Source organism: Nelusetta ayraudi, unplaced genomic scaffold (assembly GCF_046127955.1).
Source record: "Nelusetta ayraudi isolate G7.1 ecotype Tasmania unplaced genomic scaffold, CSIRO-AGI_Nayr_v1 ptg000083l, whole genome shotgun sequence".
In the NCBI taxonomy this organism is placed as follows: domain Eukaryota; kingdom Metazoa; phylum Chordata; class Actinopteri; order Tetraodontiformes; family Monacanthidae; genus Nelusetta; species Nelusetta ayraudi.
In genome coordinates, this window is record NW_027466133.1 from 461,625 (window position 1) to 476,961 (window position 15,337).

The 15,337-nt window shown below is 50.4% G+C and overlaps 2 protein-coding genes across 6 annotated transcripts; one reads left to right on the top strand and one right to left on the bottom strand.

The window, feature by feature from the left end:
- The first annotated feature begins 912 nt into the window (after positions 1-912).
- On the top strand, positions 913-5,478 carry LOC142900573 (uncharacterized). Of its 3 annotated transcripts, none has more exons than XM_076044939.1 (6): positions 920-1,998; positions 3,646-3,786; positions 3,862-4,144; positions 4,276-4,361; positions 4,756-4,856; positions 5,159-5,478. In XM_076044939.1, exons 1-6 carry the CDS (start codon positions 1,459-1,461, stop codon positions 5,247-5,249), a joined length of 1,242 nt encoding a protein of 413 aa, XP_075901054.1. In that variant the 5' UTR covers positions 920-1,458; the 3' UTR covers positions 5,250-5,478. The 3 variants fall into 3 exon arrangements, with proteins under 3 accessions (XP_075901056.1, XP_075901054.1, XP_075901055.1); XM_076044940.1 differs by having other exon boundaries at positions 929-1,998; positions 3,958-4,144; XM_076044941.1 differs by lacking the exon at positions 4,756-4,856 and having other exon boundaries at positions 913-1,998.
- Positions 5,479-5,829: 351 nt separating this feature from the next.
- Positions 5,830-15,068, bottom strand: rnf208 (ring finger protein 208). Of its 3 annotated transcripts, none has more exons than XM_076044965.1 (2): positions 14,523-15,068; positions 5,830-7,996 (listed from the first exon to the last, which is right to left on the bottom strand). In XM_076044965.1, the coding sequence occupies exon 2, from the start codon at positions 7,194-7,196 to the stop codon at positions 6,390-6,392; it is 807 nt and encodes a 268-aa protein (XP_075901080.1). In that variant the 5' UTR covers positions 7,197-7,996; positions 14,523-15,068; the 3' UTR covers positions 5,830-6,389. The 3 variants fall into 3 exon arrangements, with proteins under 3 accessions (XP_075901080.1, XP_075901081.1, XP_075901082.1); XM_076044966.1 differs by lacking the exon at positions 14,523-15,068 and adding an exon at positions 13,560-13,888; XM_076044967.1 differs by lacking the exon at positions 14,523-15,068 and adding an exon at positions 8,089-8,111.
- Positions 15,069-15,337: the final 269 nt, after the last annotated feature.

Sequence of the window (15,337 nt, forward strand, 5' to 3'; positions counted from 1 at the left end):
TGTTAGATGAAGTACAATCTAATGGTCAGAAACCTCAGAGCTACTGTAGACGCCTCCTCACAAGCTGGCCTACTTATTTCTTAAAATGTGAATTTAAAAAGCTGAGTGAATACAGCACTTTTTATTGTACAATTAATATAATATATTATAAATATAATATATATATATAATATATATGTGTGTGTATATATATATATATGTACATATATATATATGTATATATATATGTGTACATATATATAAAATATAATATACAATTTTTATGTCTTTGGCTCGCTTAAAATGCACACATATGTATATATATATATATATATATATATATATATATATACATATATATTATGTATATATATATATATACATATGTATATATATATATATATATATATATATATATATATATATATATATATTTAGAATAGATCCCTCTGAAATGTCCCTCATTTGCTTCTTAATTGTAAATATCTGTTAGTTTCCTCTAGAATCTCCTTCACCAGCCACACAGACTCACCAAACCTAATTAGACTTCTTGTGCTGGTTTGTGTCTGCTCTGTCTGGTTGCTAGATGGAGCCACACAGACTGCTGGAGAAGGATGAAGGAATGACAAATCAGATAACATTCATGCATCTCTGATGATCTTCTTGGTGCGACGTGCCCTCAGGATTGTGAATGAACCGGTGTGTGTGTCACTGCGTAGGTGTGCGTGTGTGTGGGTCTTCAGATGGCGCCTTGCTGTGACGCGACGGTTCACATCGGTGCGTGCCACGGTCGCAATTCTACGCATTCCTGGCCGAGAAACAGGAGCTGAAATGACGAAATCCTGTTGCCTGTTTGTGTTTTCTCTGTCTGTCTCTCCCTCTTACACACACACACACACACACACACACACACACACACACTGAAGTGCATGCACATAAACACACTCAGACAACAGCAACAGTGCGCAACCTCCCGTGGAACCTGTCCTGGTTTCCCTGCACTCCACTTGAAGTGGGTTTATGCTCCTCCATCCGCCACCAGTTTGACCTTTGGTCTGATTTTATCTGTCGGCATTCCTTGGACAGCAAACGACAGCCACTGTAAGTCTGCTGTGACTCCAGCTCCAGCTCCAGCTCTAGCTCCAGCTCCAGCTCCAGGAGCCAGGGCCCGGCCGGAGCTCGGAGCCGAGCTGCAGGTGAGTCACGCAGGATTTTCCAGGATTTGTTGACGGGAGGCGGCAGGTCTGAACTTGCAGCCTGGTGACGACAAGCGGTGGGTGTGGTGACGCAGCCGAGGGCGGAACGCAGAGGATGTTTTGAATTCTACATCACACAAGCTTCACCTCTCAGGCTAATGACTGCGTGGGCCGTCTGAAGCGGCACTCTCTCTCTCTCTCTCTCTCTCTCTCTCTCTCCTCTCTCTTCTTTTTCTGCCGCTCGCACTCAGAGGAGGACTGGGTTTTTTTTTCCAGAGGAGAGATGAACCTGTATAGGAACTTCGGGAACCTCATGGAGGCCTGGGTGAACGAAGGAGCCCGGAGGCCGTACTCAGAACCGGCAGCTGGGAGTCATGATGAAGACCCTCAGACGCCCGGCTCTCACGTGGAGGCCGCGCAGCGCTGGGAGTCGCTGGATTCGGGCGTGGAGACCTCCAGCTCTGACGTGTCCTCCCCCAGCCCCGCCGACAACTCAGAGGCCCCGGGGGGCCACTGCCTGGCTCAGGCCTCGCAGAGCCCCCCACCCAGTCCCGGCAGGGCTCAGGGGGTCCCGGCCAGCCTGCAGCAGCAGGTGGAGCGGGCGCTGCAGAGGACCGGCTCGCAGCATCTGAAGGAGAAGCTGGAGCCGTTGACGGCGGACACCGTGCTGAGGAGGCTGCCCAGGGCTTCTCCCGCATCCAGGCGGTCGGAGAGCTTCGAACACAGGGGGTCGGAGGTCAGGACGAGGACGAACGCCAGGCCGGCCCGTCGACGGCCGGCGTCCATGATCGTGAATAAGCTGCCATCTCAGCGAAAACTGGAGGTGAGAGGTCACAAACTCGAGCGCAGCGACTGGCGTCGGTGAATCTACTCAAATCTAATCGAATCTCAGTCCAGAAACTCCTGAGTGTCCTCATTAATCCTCGTTAATGTGATCGAACCTGTTTCTGCACTGTGATGCTTAGGGAAGACATCAATGAAAGGCGCCAAAAGGCTAACCCCGCTGGAGCTATGAAGTGGTGCACGGCCCCTTTAAATCCAACTAACAATTTAATTCACAAATGAATCAACATTTTGTGCATCATGTGATTGGCAGAATCTGTTTGGCACAGAGGAATTAGTTTTGCTTTGTGCTAAATATGTTTTAGATGCCTTTTCTTCAATGTCAGTTCCTAGAAATTCCCTGATCTGGAATCAGTGCCGGTGTTTGTTTTTTTGTCACTCAAATAAAAGAGTAACTCTCCATGCTTGACCGGCCGTTGACTTGATCCGTGGCCAGTTTCTGTCTGTCTCACCCTGGTTTCGCTGCAACATGCACGGTCTTGCAGCAGCGATGCAGACTTGGAAAAGAGGGAGGAAAAAAAGAAAAGAAAAAGAAAACCGACAGGACGGAAAGAAAGTCCCGCGACTTTGACCGCAGCTGAGAGGTTGTGAAACAGCCTGTTTGCTGCTCCGTCCCTCCCTCCTGCTCTGTTTAGAGCAGGACGGACTTGTCATTACTCACTCAGGAGCTCTTTCATGCTCCACAACTACGTCTGCAGCAGCGCTGGGCCATAAACCAGTCTGCCCAGGTGACTTTGCACCCGCAGGCATGAGAAGAATGGACCTGGAAACGGTGGGGGGAGTGTGAGGCACAGAGTGGCACAGAGAGTGAAATGTAAATGTTATTTATGTTTAGAGTGAAGATACACCGTATGTATCAGCAGGCCGAGTTCCCCTGAAGCAGCAGCAGCAGCCAGATTATTGGAAGCAGTTGCCTCTAATTACCTCCACAGTCTCGGCCCTGATGTTTGGGTCTGTGAGAGCAACACTTCCACCAATTTCTCCCTTTGAGAAATTCGAGACCCGGAGCTCATGAAAGCCAGGCGCAAAAATAATGACTTCTAATTACACGTCTCTTCTAATTACACGGAACAAAGCTTTGTTGCAAACCTGTTTGGAAAGAGGAAGAAGATGAAGAAGAAGACGAAGAAGAAGAAAAGTGGTGGCACCGTTTTTGTTTTTATGTAATTGTGAAGACACTTGAAGGTGTCTTTAATTTAGTTCCACGTTCTTGTTTGGTGATTCATGGAAGTAGAACTTGAATCAAGCCTGACCGGACATTTTCATTTTGAGCGTCAATATTGTGACCACTGGATCATTTTGAGAGACTGAAGTCTGAAGACGTCGTCAAATTATTTTAATTACTTAAAGGACAAAAAAAAATCTCCCTGCTGGTATGAAATAAAGATTTAGCCCTCTGTTAACAGCTTCCTGCTAAAACTGATGCTTTGTTGGAGCTTCCACATGTTCGGCATTGGGACAGAAACAAGGGTGGGGAATGTGGTCAATCACCAGGGAGGCATCAGCCCCCTGCATGCCAGCACAGAGGGCCGCTTTCCAGAACTGTGTGTGTGTGTGTGTGTGTGTTTTCTGTGTTTCATCCACCACTGTTTTTTACACTAGTTCCTTTCCTGGTGTCCCTGCGCAGGACCTGAGCGAGGAGGAGGGCCGTGAGCTGAGCCCCGGCCTGAGCTACCTGGAGCAGGTGTGCCGAACCTTGGAGGAGTTCGCCAGACAGCAGATGAACAGGCCGGCGGCGGTTGGCCTGCACGAGCACGGAGACATGGAGGTGAAGAAGGAGGAAGAGGAGGAGGTTGTGTTGTGTTGCGCGTCTAATCTCACCACAATCCTCATGTTGTTGCAGTCTCGACGGCAACACAACACTGCCGACGTTGTCTGGCTGCCCTCAGGCCTCCGACTAAACCAGACGCTGACATTTTCCTCCTCGGCTGCGTTTCAGGATCCGGACGGCTCTCTGGTAGACTCGCTGCTGCCGCCAGCTGATGACGTCATCGTCTGCTCGGGTCACACGCTAGAAAGCGGCAGTGCGCAGGCCAGCTCCAGCGCACCGCAGCGACGGAAGTACTGCCAGAGGCATTTTAGGCAGAGATCCGTCTCAGACGCAAACCTTGCGACTTTGCATTTGAGTGAGTCGCAGTTTGCAACAATCAGATGCTGTTTTTTCCCTCCAAATGTTGCACACACGCCTGGTGTCAGCATGAAGGACAGCCTGTGTGTGCACCGTGGCTGTAATGGGGTTTATTGTTTGTGTCTGCAGGAGAGCTAAATGCGGCCAGCAGGGGGCAGCAACGGCTCAGTACAGATGACCTGCTGCTGAAGCTCACAGACGACTTTCAAAAGCAGGTAAAATAAAATAAAAAAAGTAAAATAAAATAAAAAGCATGTAAAGAAAGAAAATGCACTTGGTGTAAATGAGGAAGCACGACAGCAGCGTGTTTTCTAATAAGAAAAGTCTTCCATGCTGCTGTTTGTTCTCCCTTTACTGTTAATACCGTCCAGCTGTGACAAAGGCGCCTTATCTACAGCATCAGTGCTAATCTCATTAGCAGCCATTTGGCTTGCGGCTGCTTCCTGTTCTGTTCCTGTTTTGTTTTTTGTCTGGGTGTCACATCTGACTGCCTCAGTAATTTGAGGTGAGAGACTGACGACTCTCAACAATCCGGATCAACCGTTTTCCTCCCTCATAGAGTGACAATTCTTAATCCGACCAATGTGTTTCTGTCCCCCCCCCCACTAGGAGTCAAAACGGGAGGAGAAGTCGAGCACAGTTAGCCGACACTGGACCTTTAAAATCGGCTCTTTGAAAAGAGAGTCGTCATCTCAGAGGGAATCTAAAGGGTGAGATGTGATATTTATGAGAGTCAAGCTAAAAAAAGAAAACACCCTTCCTCCCCCATTCTTCCCGGTGTTATTTACCTCCCATGATGCACGGCACTCTGCGGGCTTCCGCCGCCGCACTGGCGCTCAGGTGTGACTCGCAGCAGAGGGAGACGGAGGCTCTGCCCTCTGTTTTCACTCTTTGCGCATTTGCTGCTGCTGCTGCTGCTCCTCCTTGAACATTTTGTCCCTGTTTATGCAGCAGAAAAAGCATCCCGGCTGCCCGCCGCGGCCTCTGTTTCATCAATGTTTTATCCACGCAGCCAGCAGACGCAGCCATCTGAGAAGAGCTCCACCCGCCGCCGCCTGAGCCAGCTGTTCCGGAGGAACCAGAGGAAAACTCAGCCAGCCTGACGGACGCTTGCCTCCGACCTCCGGCCTTCGCCTTTATGCCCTCATGTGTTCTAGCATGTTGGCAGCACTTGTTCCTCTCCTTATTTATTATGACCACACCTGCGATGTGAAGCTTGACCTCAGTCTGACCCAATCAAAGCTGCAAATCAAAGAAAAGATGCAGCTGGTGACTGCGTGTGGACGCAAGTCATTCTGTACGCCGCAATAAATGCCTCTTCGTGTCATTTGATCCCTGCTCGGCTTCATTTCAGTGTGATCCTTTCCGTAAAACATGCTACGGTGGTCGGCAAGGACAAACAAAAGAAAATCTGGAAGTACGGAAGGAGCCATGTACATGTACCTCTTGTCTTCTTGGCAAACTTCAAATCTCCAGTTGGGTTTGAGGTCGGTGTTACGCAGATGAGCACAGACAGGCTAGGCGGCTAATGCTAGTCCTCTGTGTTTTTCCTGCACTCATCTTGCTGCAACAGAACGAAGATGTGTGAATTATTCGAGTTCTGAAGCTGATAAAGGAAAAGGCAGCGAGACCGCTGACAGCACGTTTTAGTCTAAATGATAAAAAAGAAGAGAGAGTTCCTCGTGTCATTTATTTTAATCTTTATTCTCCTAGGTTGGGGGGAAACTCCTCCCCTGGCATTCCCATGTAAAGAGATGTCAATGACAAACACGTCCAACCAAATGAGAAAGAGAGAGAGAGAGAGAGAGAGAGAGAGAGAAAGAGAGAGAGAGAGAGAGCGCGGGTGTATTGGAGTCCAGTCCATACATAAAATACATTTATATACTATTTTCCGAACCAACGGTGTCCCTTAGTCCCACACAGCATCCATTCTGTGCTATTAAATATATAGAGATAACATCTGTGGAGGGATTTGTTCACCGTATGTGTGTGTGTGCGAGCACGTGTGTGTGTGTGTGTGTGTGTGTGTTTGTGTGTGTGTAGAGGTGGGGGAGGGGTAGGAGGGCAGGTTGGCATCAAGGGTGGTTTTTAGCTTATAGACGATAGAGAGTGGCGGCGGTGTCGGTGGTGTTGGCTGAGGAGGAGGAGGAGGAGGTGGGGGAGTGGCGCCCTCATCCCTCCCACACCCCCCCCAGCCCCTCCCTACTTTTAATTCCCCTCCCCCCGTAAGTTTCCTCTCCGGCCTACATGATGCCGCAGGAGGAGAGCGGGTTGGCCAGGTGGCAGGTGCAGGCCGACTGGCAGTACTGGCGGACAGTCTGGTAGCAGCTGCGGTCGGCGTCGCCGCCCCACTGCACCGGCCCGTTGGGCCCGTCCGAGGGCAGGCGGCTCAGGATGCTGGTGTTGATGGCCAGTGCCGCCAGGCCGTAGTCGGTGAAGAGCACGGTCTCGCGGCGGCAGGTGGGGCAGGAGATGAACTTGTACTTGGGGCAGGACTCGTAGAGGATCTGCAGACACTCCTCGCACACCGAGTGCAGGCAGGAGAGGATGCGCGGCCGCTTGCCCGCAAAGTTGTAGGTGTGGCCGCAGGTGGGGCAGTCGAGGGGCTCGCAAGAGGGCAGCGCCGGCCCGGACGAGGAGGAAGAGGAGGCGGAGGTGGAGGAGGCGGAGGAGGAGGTGGAGGAGGAGCGCAGCACGTACTGGTTGACGATGACGTCCTCCATCTTGTAGTGGAACTGGTGGTAGCAGATCTCCGCGCCGCCGCTGGACTTGCGAGGCGCCAGGAAGCTATGCTCCCGCCGCATGATGGGGCCCACCACCGCCGTCGGGGGCCGCGGCGCCACGCCCATGTCCAGCGTCAGGTCGCTGCACGCCTGGTTGACGATGATCTCGCCCTCGCCACCGCCGCCGCCATCCCAGGCCACCCTGGGCGGCGGGGCGTAGCGGGGCTGGGTGACGGGTACAGGGCACTCCCTGGGGAACTTCTCCGACTGGATGATCTTCACGGTGTCCATGGGAATGGCGACAGGCTGGCGCCGCAGGCAGGACATTCCGGGGGGCGAGGAGGGGGCGGAGCTTCAGGGGGGCAGCAGGAGGAGGGTGGCGGCTCTTCTCAGCGCTGGACGTCCCTTCCTAGTTCCAGACCTGGGGAGGCGCGTCGGACTCCTGCCGTGAGCTCACCCATTGGATGGGACATGGGGACGGATGGTTGCCTCCATGTTTTACCCCTGGTCGAGCGCCCCCTAGTGGTTGGAGTCGCTGTCAGCCTGAGGTTGCGAGAAGGGGAAGGAGGGGCGGGCCGAGGACGCAGCCTGAGACCTTCGACCTCCTCGAGTCCAGTTCACAGCTTCTGACTGGTTGGACTAGTTGGATTCTTGAAGATTCAAACAGTTCAGCACCCTGGTTCTGTTATGTTCTGACACAATGATCTTGTACGCTGACGGGTGCACACACACAGACACACAATCACACGGTAAAAGTCTAAAATTCACAGTTGGGGAAGATGGAGAGTTCAGGCAGTTCAAACTCTGCAGGATTTGTTGTGCAAAGCGATAACCTGGTGCCAGCCGAGGAAACTGGTACCTCCCCCAGACCTGCTCCCCTCCCTCTCTCTCAAAAGTCCACTTCCTGTTTTTGTCAGCTGCGGCCGTGTGAGAAAGGAAGAACAAGCTGCCGGCTGATAATTCTTCTTCTTATTATTCTTTAGACTTTTTTGGGTTTTTGCTCCTCGTCCAGTTTTGACGAGGTGACCCTGTGTTGCCTTCAGGGTGATGAAGCAATGGTGCTTAAACTCTGGACCTTGGAACCAGTCCTCCTCAGTGTCTCCTTACAGTCCCTTTGGTTCATCAACCTGCAAATAAAAAACAAAAACAAAAAAACTCCTTTAAATCACAGTTTAAATCGGTTTCTCTTTTAAAAAAAAAAATATTTGCACTTTCTCACCTTCAGTCACTCCTTAAAAGGCTGTTTGATTTGTTTTTTTTAGACTTAGACTTTCTTTATTGTCATTATGAAGAAAAACACAGCAGTGGTTCAATTCACAACGAAATGTCGTTGCCCAGTCCCAGAAATACAATACTAAAAAAATCTATATACAAGCTGAGATAAAAATATAAAAATATGGGAAATATGGGAATATATGGGAAAATCCTGAGGTAGAATGTTGGTGGTACATAATAAATAGGGTAATGTACATTATCAACAGTATAAACAGCATAAACAGCGACGTGTGAGTATAAACAATATGAACAGTATGAACAGAGTATACAAATATCAGCGACCAAGTGGAGGGGAGTGTATGTATGTAGCTGTACATGTGCAGATAGTGCTGGAATAATCCTCTGATGCTGGTGACAGTGTAGACAGTGGCAGCAGGGAGGGGGGGAGTTAACTGGCGTTTAACAATCTGATGGCCCGGGGGAAGTAACTGTTTGTGAATCTGGTTGTTCTGCAGCGGTAGCAGAACCTTCTGCCAGATGCCAGACGGGAGAACAGTCCATGGTTAGGGTGAGTGGGGTCAGACAGGATCCGCTTGGCTGTAGATAGGCAACGGCTGTCTGCAGTGTCTTTGATGGCAGGGAGCGGGGACCTGATGATCTTTTTGTTTTCAGCTTAATTTTCCAAGAACAATGAGAAGACTCATGTTGGTTCAAACTGACGGAACAGTGACTAAGGAGAAGTTCTTAGAAGTTAAAATGTTGCACCAAAAGAAAAACAGCTCACAGACACAAACAGCTGTTTGTATTCAGGCCAATTCAGGAATTTAGACATTTGTTGAGGTCCTGCAATGATTCTTATGTGTTTTTAAGGACTTTGATCAGGCATCCGCAATGTAGGTGATCACACACAGGGTAGTTTTTAGTTTTCAGTCTGAGGAGAGACAGATTGGAGAGTCACAGTTGTTATTATCCTCAGAATAATATTTTATTTTTGATTAATATCATACAAGATTAACTTAAACTTTAATTTTTTTTTACAGTGAAGGGCACTAGTTTTGCTTTCCACAGTCCAGAATCAGCTTTCGTGACTTTAAACTAAACTCCCTCTGCTTCACTTCCTGCAGCAGCTCACTCTGAGCCCAGGTGCGTCTCGTTGACAGGACGAGATGATCACCAGCACCACCTGCCTCCAGGCGCAACAAACAGTGGGACAAAGGATTCTGTCGTGATGTGGATAATTCCAGTGGCCATGATTAGACTGCGTGTGGAAGGTGAGGGTGAGTACCGCATGTTAACTTCTTGTAAAGCGCTGACAGTGTTCCATATTGTGAAGCACATGGTGGCTGCACTTTGAGATTCAATCTAATCTGCATCTCAGCCAATTGCCAGAGTCATTTTACCAAGATAATACGATCACAATCACTTGTTTGCCAAGTTTATGACATGCAATGTGACTTGGGCAGAAAGAATAAGATTCCAGAAGGAGCAAAAAAAAACAAACAAAGCCAAAACAAACTGAAAGTAGATCTTCTGCTGATACTTTGCCAGACATTCTTCACTCTGATTGATTAAATGCCAAGTGATAATGTGACTGGGTGTCGCAAGGCCTTCAACTCTATCCCATACAGGGCCCAACAGTGTCAATTTCAGCAGGAGGCTGCAAACAGAGGGCTAATAACGCCGTTTTTCTGGAGATCAAGAAAAATCTAAAAGAAAAAAAGGGCTTCAAGCTGAATCCACCCACTTTGCGTCAGCGCAATTTTCAGAAATCGTCCCACTGTCAGTTGCGTAAACGTGTTTTGGGGAAGTTGGCCGAGTCGTCAGCCGTTGCGACAGCAGGCAGGTGGTCGCATCCGAGCAGGTAGCTGCTGCTGCGGCGCCCTTTGCTGTCACACTTCCTGTTTCCACATCAGCTTGCATCACTGGACGCTGCACGAACGCAAGCGGGAACAGGTTGCAACGCCTGCCGAGGGTCTGTGTCATGCTGCCTGCGTGCGTTGGTGTGTGGGTTTAGAGTGAATGCAAAAGCAAAAAAAAAAATATGAAAGCAAAACAACAACAACATTACAACAATAGCAGTCGAACAGTGGAAGGGAGGGAGGATGACACATCTTCCATTCTGTCCTCGACTGGGTGACGGGGATGATTCATTAGAGGAGAGGGAGAGAATGAGAGAGAGAGAGAGGGAAAAAACTGAAAAGCAGAGGAGGTGACCTACATGGAGAGAGGGAGGGAGAGAGAGAGAGAGAGAGAGAGAGACAGAGAGAGTGAGCTCTTCTATTTCTGGTTCCTGTACGAAGCTCTCGGTGCTTTTCTCTCCTCACCGGCCTCGACACCAACTGACTGGAGCTGCTTCAGCCCCGTCACAGTCACATGACCTGTCGACACCCCCTCCCCCACCCCTCCAACCCCCAGCTCTCTCCCTCCCGCACTGCTGACCTGAACGTCTTTGTTGCACAGAACTCCATTATGCCGAGCCAGAAACACTCAAAACTTGAACTATAACATAGAATAAAAAAGTGTTCTTTCAGCACTTTAGCACATCAAGTGATTTGTACACAATAAAAACCCTTCAATGTTTAATTGGAATTGAAGGGCCAGACTGGTCTTTGGCTGTACAAATATGACGTGTTGACAGTTGTGCATCAACATGATGTTTCTGTTTCTTTGAATTGGGTAGAAGTCCAAAAAATTGATTTTGATCAACCACAAAGTCTCTGTGTCACAACTCGTGGATCCCAGAGTGTACGTGTTTCACATTATGTATAAATCAAATGCATAAATTAAAATGATTTTGGCTAACGTTTTTTCTTGTTATAGCAAGTTACATTATTTAAGGTGCCATATCATTATTGCAGCAGATATGCAAAAAAACCTTAGAAAAATTGAATTAGCTAAAAAAAAAAGAAAAAGAAAAAGAAAACCCTATCTGGATGTCTTTAGCCCTCTGTTTACAGCTAACCGATGCTTTCTGGATCATTCCGTATTTTCAGAAGGGGACAAAAATCAGATCGTATCAGAGGGTGGAGCAAACCTGGCTGTGGGTGTGGTCAGTAATCTGCCCCTCTGTGACATCAAAAGGAGATTCCTAAAAAAATCTTTGAGGGTGGATGGATGTTTGTCATTTCTGGGTGGGCGGTTCACTGATGGCATAAAGACACTGATAGCTGTTGTTAATGGCCAGTTAATATAGAAATATGAAGGTTTGTTTTGGGCACTTTACCAGTGTTTGTATTTACCTATTTATTTTTTTAAACCTCGCAAACTCCACATAGGAGATTATACATTTAAGTTCTTTCATCAAGTCAAAGAGGTTTGACAAACATTGGAAGGTTTTTGGTGGAAAGACTTGACCAGTTCAGCTTATCAAAAGGGAGAATAATAGAATGAAATATTTTTTTTCCCCTCTTCTCCAAAAATGCAGACAAACATGTCTGTGTCTGCTGTCTGATGCTCAGCGGTCGGGCCGATAAAACATCCAGGCCTCACGAGGAGCCCCAGGGCCGTCGGAGGAGCTAAAATTACCCTCTAATTTGGTGACGGAGCCTCTGAGCAGAGTTGATAAGTGATGCAGGCCGACTGGCTGCTGACGGGACGGTGTTGGCCGGTAGAGCTTCCTCCTCCTCCTCCTCCTCCTCCTCCTCATCGACGGGACAGTGCAGCCTTGGCTGTTACATAAGGAGCTCATCTCCCAGCCAACCACCATATTAACACAGTGCTGCAGCCTGCCTTCCCACAGGCCTGACACTCTGTGTGTGTGTGTGTGTGTGTGTGTGTGTGTGTGTGTGTGTGTGTGTGTGTGTGTGTGTGTGTGTGTGTGTGTGTGTGTGTGTGTGTGCGTGCGCGCATATATCTGGTTCCCCTCCCTGCAGAGGAATTATCACGCTAATGAAATCATGGGAGGCATTTGACCTCGTCATCACAAGCAAAGACAAAGAGGAGGAGGAGGGGGAGGAGGAGAAGGCGGAGGAGGAGGAGGGCTGACCACAGAGATGTCAGAGAGGAGTCTGTCTCACCGGCAAATTCCTCAGTCCATTAACACACACACACTCACACACACGCTGGCAAGTCCCAGAACATTCTCTCCCAGAGACGATGCAGCAGCAGCAGCAGCGGTCTGCACATTCCAGCCGACACAGCCGCAAACACGACGATAAGCGCTGTGAGATGCTGTTAGAGGCATATTTTTAAAATGTTGTTTATCGTGTTTATCAGAACATGCACGCGCAAACACACATGGAGGCTCCAAAAGACGAGAACATTCCTCCTCTCACACACTCTCACTGTGGTTTCTCTCTCGCTCTCTCCCTCTGTCTCTTTCTCTCTTTCACACACGCGCGCGCGCGCGCGCACATGCCCAGCAGAGCTTGTCTTTATCAGACTGGATCGGTTGCACCTGTACAGCTGGGGCTGCAGGGGAAGGGCACTGTGTTCTGGATGAGTCATACAGACGCTGCACCAGCAGTCTGCCCCTCCGAACCATCCATCCATCCATCCATTCATCCATCCATCCAGCCATTCATCCATCCATCCAGCCATTCATCCATCCACCTGTCTATCTATCTATCCACCTGTCAGTCCATCTATCCATCCATCCACCCATCCATCCTTTGGCCCATCAGGCCATGTGACCAGTCAACACAGGCAGCCCCCCCCCTCCCCCACCTGCCCTCCACCACCACCCCACAGCCCCTTTGTGCACCTACAGAACATAGCAGCAGTGTGTCAGCTATGCCAGCTATGTCGAGATGTGTATCCACATTTTGTGGCGCGGTGGCGCTTTTTAGACACACAGCTCTCTCTCCCTCTCCCTCTCTCGTTGTCACCATGTTTATCTTTTCAGTTTTTTGTTTTTTTGCTTACATAACTCGTGGTGACATTACAGCGTGCGCTGAAAACAAATCCCCAGATTTGCTGCTCTGTGTGTGTGTATGTGTGTGTGCAGGCGTGTGTGCGGCGCCGTCACCGCCCTTTCGCTCTGTCACTTTTCCTAAAAAACCTGCACGTGTGCAAAAGTCCAGTTGCCTTGGAGCGGCAGCCAATCGAGACGTCCGACTGCTGTTGTTTGTGTTTTGCACGGCGCCGGAAGGAAAGACGGCGGGGCGGGAAAAAAAAAGAGGACAAGTTCAAGTGCTCAGCGAGCGTGTGCGGCTGCGGCCTGTCTTGTTTTGAGTAATTCAGGGGGGGGGGGGTGAAGGGAGCGGAGGAGGGGGCGTTCACGCCGCCGCCCTCGACGTTCACGCCGCTCAAACATCGGCCATTTTGCAATTCATTACAGCCAAGTGCTCTTTGTTCCCGCCTGCAACATGGCAGAGCGGAGGAGAGCGGAGCGGTGCGGAGCGTCATCCTCCTCCTCCTCCTCCAGCAGCAGCAGCAGCAGCCTCCCAGGGGGTTCGGAGGGTCTCGGCACAAAAAAAAAGATGCAGAAAAACCAACCAGGGAAGCGACTTCAGACTCCTGGATGGCAACACAGACCTGATTGATTACTGACGTCTGTCTCAGCACGACGCTGCTGCTGCTGCTGGTTTTGATGGTGATGGTGGTGGTGATGATGATGTGATGATGATGATGATGCTGTGGAATGGCAGAGGCTTCTTTGGCGGGGAGATGGTGAGGCAGCCAAAATATTTTGGGTTGTGTCGAGATAGCAGGGTGAGGAAGGGAGGGGGGGTGGCGGGGGGGATGAGGGGAGGGGCGTGTTGCCGGGGGTGAGGGCAGTTATGCAATCGCAGCATGGCGTCGCTCGCCCGCTCGCTCTCTCACTGCAGCGCCACCGCACGCTCGCCCGCTCGGTCGGTACCGAGGTGCTGACGGCTGCAGACCCCCCACTCCCCCTGACACACACACACACACAAACACACACACACCCTAACACCGCCACTGTCTGTCTGCACGGTGGCCACTTTCAAATGTCAATGTGGCAGCAGCATGAACACACACACACACACACACTGAGTGCTCAGGTACCAAAACACATGAATCGATCATCGAGCCGCTGCAGCACTCAGGTGTCTCTCCCCCCCCTCTCCCTCCCTCTCTCTCTCTCTCGTTCTCGCTCTCTCTCTCTCCCTCTCTCTCTCTCTGTATGTCTCTCTCCCTCTCTCTCTCTTTCATGCGTCTCCATTCATGACTCTGTGTGAGCACCGCTCAGCGCGGGCGGCCATGATGCAACAGCCGTGCAAATCCCCGGGTTTTGTCTCATGACAAAAGCCGACAACGCCGCTGCCGCCTCTGAGTGCGACAATGACTCACACAGACACACACACAACACAACACAACACAACAGAACACAGACACACACACAAAAAAAATACCACCGGTTTGGCTTTGGTGGACGGTGGCGGAAACACACACCTGACCCAATCCATCCAGGTGTGACACACGACCACACACACACACACACACACACACACACACACACACACAGAGCACCCTCACCTGCCGTCTGTGTGGGAGCTTGATGTCGTGTGAAGACACTGAGGCAGCTGCTGGTCCTCCTGGTTGGGCAGCAGCAGCAGCAGCAGATGTAAGATGGAGGCCGTCACTGGGTGGATGCGTCATGTCTCAGCCCGAGCAGCTCCACATCCATCTTCTCCTCTCTCTCTCTCTCTCTTCACAGCTGAGCCTGTCGTTCCTCCATCCCTCCTCCTCCTCCTCGTCCTCTTCCTCCCCCGAGCGTTCCGATTATTCTGCGCCTCCTCCCCCTGCGTCCTTCTGCTCAGCGCGCAGCTCCGTCCTCTGGCTGCCTCCTCTTCAGGTGAAACACTGAAACCCTCCTTTTTCCTGCGTTCCTCTTCCTCTTCTGTCTCTTCCTCTTCCTTCTCTCCTCTTGTGTCAGCGGCCGCTCATCACCCGCCGTCCTTCTTCTGCCGTCTGCTCCGCCGTCAGTGCACCTCGCCGTCGCACATGCGTACTGTTGTCACACACACACGCACACAAGCTCACACACTCTCCTCTCTCCCTCTCTCTCTCTCTCTCTCTCTCTCTCTCTGCTGCTGGCTGCCTCTTTATGCATGTGGCTTGTTTTGCTTGCCTACCCCCATCTCTCTCGCTCCCTCTCGTTCTCTCTCTCTCTCTCTCTCTCTCTCATGCACACACACACTCCCTCTCTGTCTCGGCCCGACGCTCTCTCCCGCTGCAGCACACACACACACTGCAGTGCCTCTGCAGGATAACATTTATTATTTTTTTTTTCCATTTTTGCTGGAAGAAAATATCCCAGCCAGTCGACTACCATCCCATCCCCCCACCTT